This window comes from Mytilus californianus, unplaced genomic scaffold (genome assembly GCF_021869535.1).
Source record: "Mytilus californianus isolate M0D057914Y unplaced genomic scaffold, xbMytCali1.0.p SCAF_1, whole genome shotgun sequence".
Taxonomy (NCBI): Eukaryota; Metazoa; Mollusca; class Bivalvia; order Mytilida; family Mytilidae; genus Mytilus; species Mytilus californianus.
The window spans coordinates 4775347-4787885 of NW_026262581.1; the positions used below are offsets into that span (position 1 = coordinate 4775347).

Below are 12539 nucleotides of genomic sequence, written 5' to 3' on the forward strand. Positions count from 1 at the left end.
AGTCCAGCAAATGATATCTCCACCATTTTCTCACAAAGTTATGAACAGAATACAGCTCAACAGTGTGAACACTTTTCTGACCTTCCAGACACTTACTTCCTGTTTGCTTAAACTATGATTTTTTGTCGAGCCTTCGACTTTAGTCGAAAAAGCGAGACATAGCGATCCTACATTCAGTCGGCGTCGGCGGCGTCCACAAATATTCACTCTGTGGTTAAAGTTTTTGAAATTTTAATAACTTTCTTAAACTATACTTGATTTCTACCAAACTTGGACAGAAGCTTGTTTATGATCATAAGATAGTATCCAGAAGTAAATTTTGTAAAAATAAAATTCCATTTTTTCCGTATTTTACTTATAAATGGACTTAGTTTTTCTGCCGGGAAATATTACATTCACTCTGTGGTTAAAGTTTTTAAAATTTTAATAACTTTCTTAAACTATCCTGGGTTTGTACCAAACTTGGACAGAAGCTTGTTTATGATCATAAGATAGTATCCAGAAGTAAATTTTGTAAAAAAAAAAATCCATTTTTTCCTTATTTTACTTTTAAATGGACTTAGATTTTCTGCCAGGAAACAACACATTCACTCTGTGGTTAAAGTTTTTAAAATTTTAATAACTTTCTTATACTATTTTGGATTTGTACCAAACTTGGACAGAAGCTTGTTTATGATCAAAAGCTAGTATCAAGAAGGAAATTTTGTAAAAAAAATAAATCCATTTTTTCCATTTTTTACTTTTAAATGGACTTAGATTTTCTGCCAGGAAACAACACATTCACTCTGTGGTTAAAGTTTTTAAAATTTTAATAACTTTCTTATACTATTTTGGATTTGTACCAAACTTGGACAGAAGCTTGTTTATGATCAAATGCTAGTATCTAGAAGGAAATTTTGTTTTCTTCCAGTTAACATTACATTCAGTCTGCAGTTAAAGTTTTTAAACATTTATTAGATTCATAAACTATCCTGGATTTTTACCAAACTTGGACAGAAGCTTCTTACAATCAAAAAATAGTATCAAGAGGAATATTTTTATTGATTTACTTCCTCATTTTTGTTGAGCCTGCGATTAACAGAAAAAGTAGGCGAGACACTGGGTTCCGCGGAACCCTTACGAATTTTTTAATATTTTGAATGAACTTATTTTTTACATCACACATTTCTCTAATACCACTGATCAAAATGCTTTCATACTTGCATGCAACTTGACTGATGAGTTGTGACCTTTTCTGATCTGTTAGATACCTACTTCCTGTTTTACAATATTTTTATGCCCCACCTACGATAGTAGTAGAGGCATTATGTTTTCTGGTCTGTGTCCGTTCAATAGTCCGTCCTTCTGTCCCGCTTCAGGTTAAAGTTTTTGGTCAAGTCAGGTTAAAGTTTTTGGTCAAGGTAGTTTTTGCTGAAGTTGAAGTCCAATCAACTTGAAACTTAGTACACATGTTCCCTATGATATGATCTTTCTAATTTAAATGCCAAATTAGAGTTTTGACTCCGATTTCACGGTCCACTGAACATAGAAAATGATAGTGTGAGTGGGGCATCTGTGTACTATGGACATATTCTTGTTAGTTATGAGTTGGGGTATACTTAGAAGGACAATGCCTCTTGTTGAACTTAAAAAATGAAGTTTTTTCCAGTTCTCAAGTCTACATGTGATGATTCTTTAGGATGCTAAATATTTATGTATTTACTATTTATTTGACAGAATCCTCAGGTAGATCATAGTAGGGCAGTGAAGGAGTATAGCAGATCCTCAGCTGATCAGGTGAGAATATTTACATTGAAGTAATGTGACTTGCTTAATGAGTGCAACTAATAAATAAGTAATATGTTCGCCAAGAAATTACTACAAAAATAGATCATAAGATATAATCATTTGTTATTGTCTTGCTACAGTTTATGATAAAAAAAAATTCATGACCAAGACTATAGGTTGTAAGTCTGAAATGATGGGTTTAACATAGCTGGCAACCGTGACATATTTGCTGTAATCATTACAAATTCAGCCCTAAAATCATTGCATATTCAAATTGATTTGTTTGTTACAGATTTGTGTACATTTTTTAGTCTTTCCATATATAGATGACATTTAGAATCAGTTTGATGCCTTATTCTTTGTTATGATTTTGTAAAAGTTCAGGCAGGATGATTTATATTATCAATTAATTTTGGGTATCTCAGGATGAGCCATGATATAGAAGGATATTGCCTATCTCTTGTAAGAGTCCAAGTGCTATAAATGAACAGGATTCTTTTTTGGAGGATTTTCCTTGATAAATTTTTATGAGAACATGCATACATAGGTTGATTTTAAGCCTTAGCTATTCACAATATTACTTTTAGAATGTGTTGAAACACTAACATTATGCAAACGAAATTTTTTCTTCCAACTGAAAAGGAGTTAATTGGTCTTATGTTTTAAAGGAAGAACCTTTACCACATGAGTTACGTCCCTTGCCTGCTTTGATACTTACCATGAATTACCTACTGACTGAGATTGCTGATAGAGGAGAGGATGGAAAATGGGGAGATTGGTTTGATTTCCTATGGGATAGAACACGTGGAGTAAGAAAAGTAAGTCTCTTATGAATAGTATGTGACAGAACTAGAGGTATTAGAAAAGTAAGTCTTAAATGAATAGAAAATGGGGTGATTTCGCATGGGACAGTGTAAGAAAAATAAGTCTTTTATGAATATAGCTAGTGATAAATATCAATAGTGTGAAATTAAAAGAGTGTTTTATGATTACTTTATTGTTTGTTGAATATAGTTAAAAAATGTGAAATAAAATGTTGAGTTAGTAAAGGGAGAAATTTAGTTGGCTAACTATTTAGTGTGCTTTTAGATTCTACATGATTTTAGACACTAAAGACAAAATTCTCAAGCACTAAAAAGTTGAATAACCATCATGAAAGGGAGAATCAATTGCCGCATGACATGAAAATCTTATCTTTTATCATCGCAACAATTAGACTATCTCATAAAAATTGCAGTGTTCTCCCCAGGCGGATATGACGCTGCGGTGCCGCAGCGCCTTCATAATATTTTTGTAGATCCTGCAGCGTCTTAATTGGCCGCTGTCCCTTGATACTTGATCCCGCAGCGTGTTAATTTTCACATTTTCATTATAAATGTTGGTTAAAATTGTCAAGTTACTGATCACCGCTGATGGGTCGGTCAGTGTTACGCAATAACTGATAATTAGTTTTACCTGAGCCACGCTTATCTCAGCCTTATCGGACTATGTTATCAGTTAATAGCATAAATGATCATCAAGAAGATAGATATTTTTTGAAGAAAATTAAAAATTTTAAAAACTTCAGTGCAGAAATTGAAGAAATAGATCGCAAATACATTGTATTTACGCATCGTGTGTGTGATCACTTGACCATTTATATAACAAATTTTTTCATTGGTCGGTAAGAAGAAGAATCTATTTAAACACGACCAATGAACGTGTTGAATACACATGATAAATTTGAATACACATTGCTAAAGATATTTACGATGAAAACTATGAATGAAAGTATTAGTAGTTGAAAAAATTAAAATAAAGTTTGATTAAAGATAACGAGGAGTGATTTACTTTAATAGAAAGTGAAAAAATGTTGCTTGCAAGGTAAATTCGTCTGAAACTGTCATATTTTTAGAAATAAAATGATCATTGAACATCGATCGTGAATCTGTGCGTCGGGAAATATGTGACAATCAACACGGGTACAGAATCGCCCCAGCTTCTGTATAATGTCACTGGTAAATAATTTCAATGGTTTTAACTTTAACGAATTTGTAAAGTTTCCTTTATATCTATCTGCCAAAGATAGGATTAAACAATAATACACACGGAAGCGTAATGTGAAACTATGGAAACTGGTCACCTGTTCATTTATAAAAAAAATTTGTTTTAAAAAGTTGCATACCAAATATCTTAACCATATTCGATTTTATTAATTCTGAATGAACATGTTCTCTGCAAATAACAAAGGGGTATTGCTTCAGATCACAAACCTTCACTCTAAAAAAAGAGTTACGCGCCCTTGAATTTTGCGCCTTAAAAAAATCCTGAGGAGAACACTGAATTGGTATATAGATAATTAATCCTTTGTGCCTTTATTACAGGATATAACACAACAACAGTTGACTACACCAGAAAGTGCTGAACTTCTGGAGAAATGTGTCAGATTCCATATATTCTGTAGTGAACGATTGTGTGAGGAGGACATGCATACATTTGACCTTAAAATCAACAACGAAAATATGACAAAGTGTTTACAAACCTTGAAGGAATTTTATCATGATCTGGATAAGAAACAGAATGTGTTTTGTAGAAATGAGGCAGAAATAAGAAGTTATATGGTCTTAATGAATTTGAATGAAGGGGACATTCTCAGGTAAAATATTTAGTTAAAGCTGGCATTGGTTAGAAGAAATTATTGAAAAAAATGTATTCATACCTCAGAAAAGTAAAACATATTCATGAATACTGAGAAAAAAAATCATTATTTTTATGTCATTTTTATTATGAATTAATGATTACCATACAACCCAAAAATCTAAAGACATCTGAAGGTAAACATTCAGCATCAAAAATAGACCAAAAATAGAAGTTATTAAAAGAAAAATACAAGATCTGCCAAATTCCAAACTGGACAAAAAAATTAAGATATAAATAAAGCTTATGACAGACAGGCTTCCTGACTTTGGACATGAACTTGAACATCTCAATGAATGGAACAACAAATGGTACATAGAAGTCTGCTGTGTAAATGAATTGAATAAAATGATGTACCGTCTTTTGGGGTGTATAGTGCGCACCCCCTTTATGGTCCAAGAAACGTGAGAAAAAAAGTTTATTGTTCGTATAAGACTCATAGACATTTCGGAAAAGTTATAGCTCCAAAATCAGCAAACAGGAAGTCTATAGGTAAACAGGAAGTTGTTTAAATGGACACCGAAGTCGGTGAATTCCGTACGGAATATGTAATTAAATTGCAAATATTCTGACAAATGAATAAGAATTTTATTAGATTGAGATAAATCTACATTTAAGTTTGTTTTTTTAAAACCAAATTTAATAAATTGTTTGAGTATCAAGGACAAGATTAAATATCCAAATTAATGTTCTGATTGAAACAATAACATAATTACAAATCAGTCAAATGATTATTATTAACATCATTAGTGCTGTAATAAATTGTTAAAATCTCATTATTTTTATTTTTTGTTTGTTGATTCTAGCTGTTATTCCGGATTATCACACCTCAATCAACTGTCTAATCGATGTCAAAACAAATCAGTGACAGGTTCACCTTGTTCCTAATTAAATTCGTTCAGGTTACAATTATGGGATTATCCTGTTTTCAATCATAATTTCTTCTTGAACGGTTTTAAACAGTTGTTTAAAAGTTACAAAGTAGAAACGTATTTATAAAAATAAACTTCTCATAGACTAAATCATCACTTTACAATATCAAGTCACATGACTGGCGATCACCTGATATATTAAAAAAAATGGCGGTTTATCTTTTCAAAAGGAGAGGCTAATTTAACTGACAACAAAAGCTTTATTGTGTCTTTATTAAGACATGGCAAATTTCTGGATTGCAAACAGATGGACAAATTTACACGATAAATGTAACTACAGAGATATAAAATGTATTTTATTTGAATAAAACATGACAAATCAAGAACAATAAGATATATACTACAAATATAACATGTAAAACATTGAGGTTTTAGCAAAAATATTCCGTACTCTTCACTTCTTCTGGAAATTTCTTTGTCAGAGTTTGGACCTGAAAAAAGACCTAAGAAAATGTCTGTAGGCATGTATAATGCACACCCCTCTTACAAGAAACATGACCCAGGGTATAAATGTGCGCACTATACATACCAAAAGACGGTGTCCTTTACATAGAAAAAAGTTAGATAGTTTAAATGACAAAACCATAATATATTATGTCCATTTTAGAATAAGTTCTTGTGATGCATCACTGAATTTAATTTAATTATAGATTATTAATGGTTTTTCAAATGAGAATGTTTCTCAGCTACAATCTCATTGAAGAGGGACAGCCCTAAGATGGGATATGGCTGAGAAACATCCTCAAGTTTGAAAGACCATTGATAATCTGTTTATTGCTATTTTGACTATGACGTTGTTAATGTTTACATTGACAACAGTATTTGGGCCCTTAGTTTCTGACGACTATTTTCTATCTCAAGCGAATAGCATAATATGAAAAATTATCACAAAAATAGATCATAAAATTTTATTATTTATTTTCCAGAGAAACTCAACAGTTACGACCAGCAGTGAGAAATACACAGTACATCAATTTTGCTGTACAAGTCCATTCTGCTTTAAACAGTAATAACTTTGTACGGTTCTTCAAGTTGGTAAAAAACGCATCATTTCTTCAAGCTTGCATAATGCACAGGTTGGTCATTAACTGTTTAATTATCCTGTTTGTTTTAGTAAGCAGGTTATTAGGTGGTCTGCCCAAAAGTGAATATTAAAAAGATTTCATATATAAAAATTCAGAAAACAATTAATTCAGGTTTGGGAATTCTGAAATTGTCCTTATATTAAAAACATTTTCTACCATGCATTTTTTAAGATACTTTATAGTTTATATGGACAGGTAGATATGATATAAATGCCAATGAAACAAATTTCAATATTTTTCCCATGGTCAAAGGATAACAAGTGAATATCTTTGATTATTTACCAACCGTTGTACAACAAAAGTTTTTTTTTCATTAGGGTAGTCATTACTTATATTTTGTTGATATATGTTTAAATATGCATTGCTTGTTTAGTAGAAAATTAATGATTAAGTGATGCATGGAATTCAATCCTATTTTTCCGTTTAATTTTTTTAAGCTTACAAAGAATCTTTCACAATGATAATTATTAAACATTTATATCTATAGATATTACACACAAGTTAGAAGTAGAGCTCTGCTGACACTTATAAAGGCTTACAGACCTAAATCACACGTAAGTTTAACTCCTAAGCAACCTCAACTCATATTTTGAGAGTGAAAAAATCTTTTGTTATTAAAAAGTAAGTGAAAGTATTAATTTACATATATTTGTTGTTTGGTGTTCCCTTTTTCTGCCCAAAGATATTAAAAATTGATTATATTTGTCAGCGACTCATTACGCAAAAAACCTTAAAACAAAACATTTCAGTATCACTTAAGATCAATTATTGTTGTAACATTTTTTGTGAAAAGAGCCTGCTTACAAAGAATGTAGTGAAGTGAAAAATGTTACTTTCCCGATAACAGCATCTTCTATATATTATGTGAAGTTTGAGTAATAGGCCCATTTTAAAATCATCAGTGACATTTTGTAAACAGTTACTCATTCATCCATGCATCTCAATTGCATGCAGTTAATGAGGCCCTGTCCCCTTAGTCATGCTTCAGTGATTTTAAACTTTATAAAAGTGTTATGTTTATCTAATTAATTTATGATATATATTTTTAAGCATCCATCCACTTAAGTTTAGGGCAGAATATGAGGCTCTACTCCCTTAGTAATCCTTTAGTGACTGGAATTGTACATTGTTTCTGATGAAGTGTGTTATGAAGAAGTACTTATACAAGACCATTGATATTTGGTTAATTTTATATGAAAACAGCTCTTCAAAATATTTTCTTGTGTAACAACTTTTCTGCAATCAATTTTATTTTGGTCCAAAGAAAAGGCCAATGTTTTCTAGAGTAAAGCAGACTTCATATTGAATAAAAAAACTCAATGTTTCTGGTCCCTATAGCTAATAGAGATGGAATATATGCCAGACTTAAACTGACTTCTGTTGATTCATTATTATTCGTTCAATATTTCGTTGATTTTGTAGGTAAAGGACAACCACAAATTTAAATGCTCAACCAAAGTAAAATTTTCTATAGGCCTGTATACAAACTTTTGTAAAACCACAAAATCAAGTATCAATGAAAACAATATTTTCTTTAATCCACAAAAATTGGTAAGCACGAAAATAAATGACTCCACAGTATTAGCTGTTAACTTTATATAAATAAAAAGAGGGACAATGTATATTTGTAGTATTCTCTTAATGAGATGGTGAGATGTCTTGGATTTGAGAGCAAGATTGAAGCCAGATATTTCTGTAAGTTCCATGGATTGAATGTGACAGAGGAGATTGTTGTCTTAGATAGGACATCTTATGTAGAGCCAGAAGAATCATGGCTGCCTAGAAGATCTCAGAATATAATAGAAAGTAAACTTAGTAGTTCTATTGGTGAGGTAAGTGTCACTAATTACATTGTCAAAAATGTAAAATTATTTATTGCATTAATAACTTTTCTATATATTATAATTTTTAAAGGTGATGATATTTAATTAAGCATGTTCATTCATTTAATGCTACTTTTTCTGCCAATTAACATGTTTTTAGCATATGCAATTATTACAGGGTCGGAAGTCGGCTTTGTTTTGTTTATCAGAGTTTACATTTGTATTTAATAGACTGCCACATAAAGTTAAATTGAATTTAAACAATAGAACAACAGATATAGAAGAAAATATTTAATTCATCAGATTGAAGCTTATTAATAAAGTTTTAGGTGTAGTCCTGATCAATTTTAATTTCAAGGTAATATATAGGCAAAAGCTATGGTTTCTTGTTTTTCATTACAGGTGATGAATGGAGAACCTTTGTTACCTTTAAGTATACCAACACCTATAAATAGTTTTGACGACAATCACAGATTTATAGGCAAACTAGATGTGAATGTTTCTGGTATGTAATAAAAGTTAATGTATCTTATAAAGTAAAATCAGCACTATCAGCTTTTGTAATTATAAAATAACGGACAGTGTGTGTTATAAGATTAAAACAAGATCATAATATACAGATTTGAAGATTAAAAAAGAAGAGTTTTGATGACAATCACAGATTTATAGACAAACTAAGTTTGGGAAGACTTATTGTTTTTGCTCAGTTCTTATTATTATTCTTCTTCTTCTTCTTCTTCTTCTTCTTCTTCTTCTTCTTCTTCTTCTTCCGCCGCTTTTAAATTTGAACTTGTCCGCACCCGTTCTCCAAAACCGCTTGTCAGATTAACTTAGGGTTTCACAATATGTTAGACTAACATGTCTAGTGGTGCAATCAGGGTTTTGATTGTGCAATGGGGTTTATAAAGGGGTACTTTGAGGGGCAAAAAGAAAAGAGGGTTTTACTATAGAACCCTATGGGATTTTATTTTTTAAAATTTTCAAATGATTATAAATTGAAAACCGTTTGTGATAAACACAATCGTTTTAATTGAAAATGTTTTTAAATGATAAAGCCCATTAAATGAAATACAGGGTTAGTCCCCAGGGGTCACCCCCACCCCCTGCCATTTAAGAAAGTTCTAATACCTTGTAAGTGGTCAAGATCCCCACCCCTAAACCATATATATTCTGGTTTGTCATGCTAAGATGGTTTGAATGATATACAGGGTTAGTCCCCAGGGGTCATCCCCACCCCCTGCCATTTGAGAAAGTTCTAATATCTTGTAAATGGTCGAGATCCCCACCCCTAAACCATATATATTCTGGTTTGTCATGCCATGATGGTTTGAATGATATACGGGGTTAGTCCCCAGGGGTCATCCCGACCCCCTGCCATTTGAGAAAGTTCTAATATCTTGTAAATGGTTGAGATCCCCACCCCTAAACCATATATATTCTGGTTTGTCATGATAAAGCACATCAAATGAAATACAGGGTTAGTCCCCAGGGGTCACCCCCACCCCCTGCCATTTAAGAAAGTTCTAATATCTTGTAAATGGTCGAGATCCCCACCCCTAAACCATATATATTCTGGTTTGTCATGCCATGATGGTTTGAATGATATACGGGGTTAGTCCCCAGGGGTCATCCCGACCCCCTGCCATTTGAGAAAGTTCTAATATCTTGTAAATGGTTGAGATCCCCACCCCTAAACCATATATATTCTGGTTTGTCATGATAAAGCACATCAAATGAAATACAGGGTTAGTCCCCAGGGGTCACCCCCACCCCCTGCCATTTAAGAAAGTTCTAATACCTTGTAAGTGGTCAAGATCCCCACCCCTAAACCATATATATTCTGGTTTGTCATGCTAAGATGGTTTGAATGATATACAGGGTTAGTCCCCAGGGGTCATCCCGACCCCCTGCCATTTGAGAAAGTTCTAATATCTTGTAAATGGTTGAGATCCCCACCCCTAAACCATATATATTCTGGTTTGTCATGATAAAGCACATCAAATGAAATATAGGGTTAGTCCCCAGGGGTCACCCCCACCCCCTGCCATTTAAGAAAATTCTAATATCTTGTAAGTGGTCAAGATTCCCACCCCTAAACCATATATATTCTGGTTTGTCATGCTAAGATGGTTTGAATGATATACATGCTTAGTCCCTAGGGGTCATCCTGACCCCCTGCCATTTGAGAAAGTTCTAATATCTTGTAAATGGTTGAGATCCCCACCCCTAAACCATATATATTCCTATTTGTCATGTCTCGAACATTTGAATGATGTATACAGTCAGTCCCCAGGGGTTCCCCCCACCCCCAATGTTCTAATATCTTTCTAAATGGTTGAAATCCCCACCCCTAAACCATATATATTCCTGTTCGTCATGTAACGAACATTTGAATGACGTGTAGGGTCAGTCCCCAGGGGTTCCCCCCACCCCCAATGTTCTAGTATCTTGTAAATGGTCGAGATCCCCACCCCTAAACCATATATATTCTGGTTTGTCATGCCAAGATGGTTTGAATGATATACAGGGTTAGTCCCCAGGGGTCATCCCGACCCCCTGCCATTTGAGAAAGTTCTAATATCTTGTAAATGGTCGAGATTCCCACCCCTAAACCATATATATTCTGGTTTGTCATGATAAAGCACATCAAATGAAGTACAGGGTTAGTCCCCAGGGGTCACCCCCACCCCCTGCCAGTTGAGAAATTTTTAATAACTGTAAGTGGTCAAGATCCCCACCCCTAAACCATATATATTCTGGTTTGTCATGCTAAGAAGGTTTGAATGATATACAGGGTTAGTCCCCAGGGGTCATCCCAACCCCTGCCATTTGAGAAAGTTCTAATATCTTGTAAATGGTTGAGATCCCCACCCCTAAAGGTATAAAACCACTAATTCATAGCCCCATTGCTTTCTATGTTAAATTCTGCAATTTCAAGCATTAATGGCTACTTTGTCTTAAGTTCAAATAAAGTGGCAGTTATTTCATGTCAAAACTGTACCTTATCCTGACTTGTGCTGAAAAAATCAACATACCTTTAATTGCATTTTAGAGCGTACTGGTTCCCGGAAGTTTGATAGTACAAAAACAGGAACTTCTGATATGAACAACAGGCCAAATGAGCCCTCCTATTAAAATTTCATATACTTCTTTATTATTCAAATAAAACTTTCAATAAGGGTTCTACAGTGATCCCAAGTCCCCAAGCTTTCATTTGATACTAAAACTACCCAAATATTCCCACTATTGACAAAGATACAGCTATGCGTAGGAACTATTTTGTTTAAAATATGTACTACTTTCTTGTATGTTCTTTCCGACCGGGCCTGAATTAGTGGTTCTATACCTATAACAGCACCAAACTTGTTATATTGACTTCTGCTTGACTTAAATTCCTTCTATGATCTATTTCTAGCATAGAAAAACACATCAAGCTTTTGTCAAAACACTATATCACTGAATTCAAGCTCAAATTGGACTGGTAGTAGCATATGCATCAAACAAAGAAAACTACATATGGATACTAATAGTGACAGATATGACACTTTTTCAATTTTTACCAGTTCTGATTTGTTAATATCTACTCAAATAACAGTGTTCTTACCTATATGTCTTATTTTTATCAGAGATTCTTCCTTGAATATAAAAACAAAGGTCCAAACATAAAATAAAATTGATAGTTTTGTCCCCCCCTTTTTCTACATGTTGGAAAAGGAGAGTGATTTGGTAAAAAACCATACTTTTATGTATAAACATGGATCAACAAGAGCAATTTATGTATCTCCAAGCTAGACAACTTGCTAAAATGGTTATAAAATGCATTTCAAGTGAGATTTTGGAACTCCTATATTAGTATACACCAATTTTCCTTGAAATAAATAATTCACTAAGAAACACAATAAAACATGAACACTCAATAGATAATTTGACCAAAAACAATATTTTTACTGTAAACTAGTCATGATATACAAGTCTCATTGGTTTCAGTGTTAGATAATCCAAAAATTGAAATTTCAGGTAAAATCTTAACTGTGTGCATGGTAAATGACCAAAAAAGGCTAAAATACCTTATTGTAGCAATTTGAGGGTTGTAATTTGACACTAACATAATTGTTACATAAAAAAAATAATGTTACATGATTTCTGACAACAAATGTGACCAATTTTCACTGTAAAGGGTATGATTTCTAAAAATAGAATTTCACATGCCTGTCAGTAAAAGGTATGAAACCACTAATTCATAGCCCCATTGCTTT

The 12539-nt window shown here is 32.9% G+C and overlaps 1 protein-coding gene across 1 annotated transcript in view; it reads left to right on the forward strand.

Moving 5' to 3' along the window:
* LOC127739199 (germinal-center associated nuclear protein-like) overlaps positions 1 to 12539 on the forward strand; it is a 49175-nt gene that overhangs the window by 21111 nt on the left and 15525 nt on the right. The window contains exons 13-19 of the mRNA XM_052250822.1: positions 1717 to 1776; positions 2436 to 2585; positions 4131 to 4402; positions 6302 to 6451; positions 6948 to 7014; positions 8092 to 8292; positions 8686 to 8788. Coding sequence (XP_052106782.1) covers positions 1717 to 1776; positions 2436 to 2585; positions 4131 to 4402; positions 6302 to 6451; positions 6948 to 7014; positions 8092 to 8292; positions 8686 to 8788 — 1003 coding nt within the window. The remainder of the gene's footprint in view (positions 1 to 1716; positions 1777 to 2435; positions 2586 to 4130; positions 4403 to 6301; positions 6452 to 6947; positions 7015 to 8091; positions 8293 to 8685; positions 8789 to 12539) is intronic.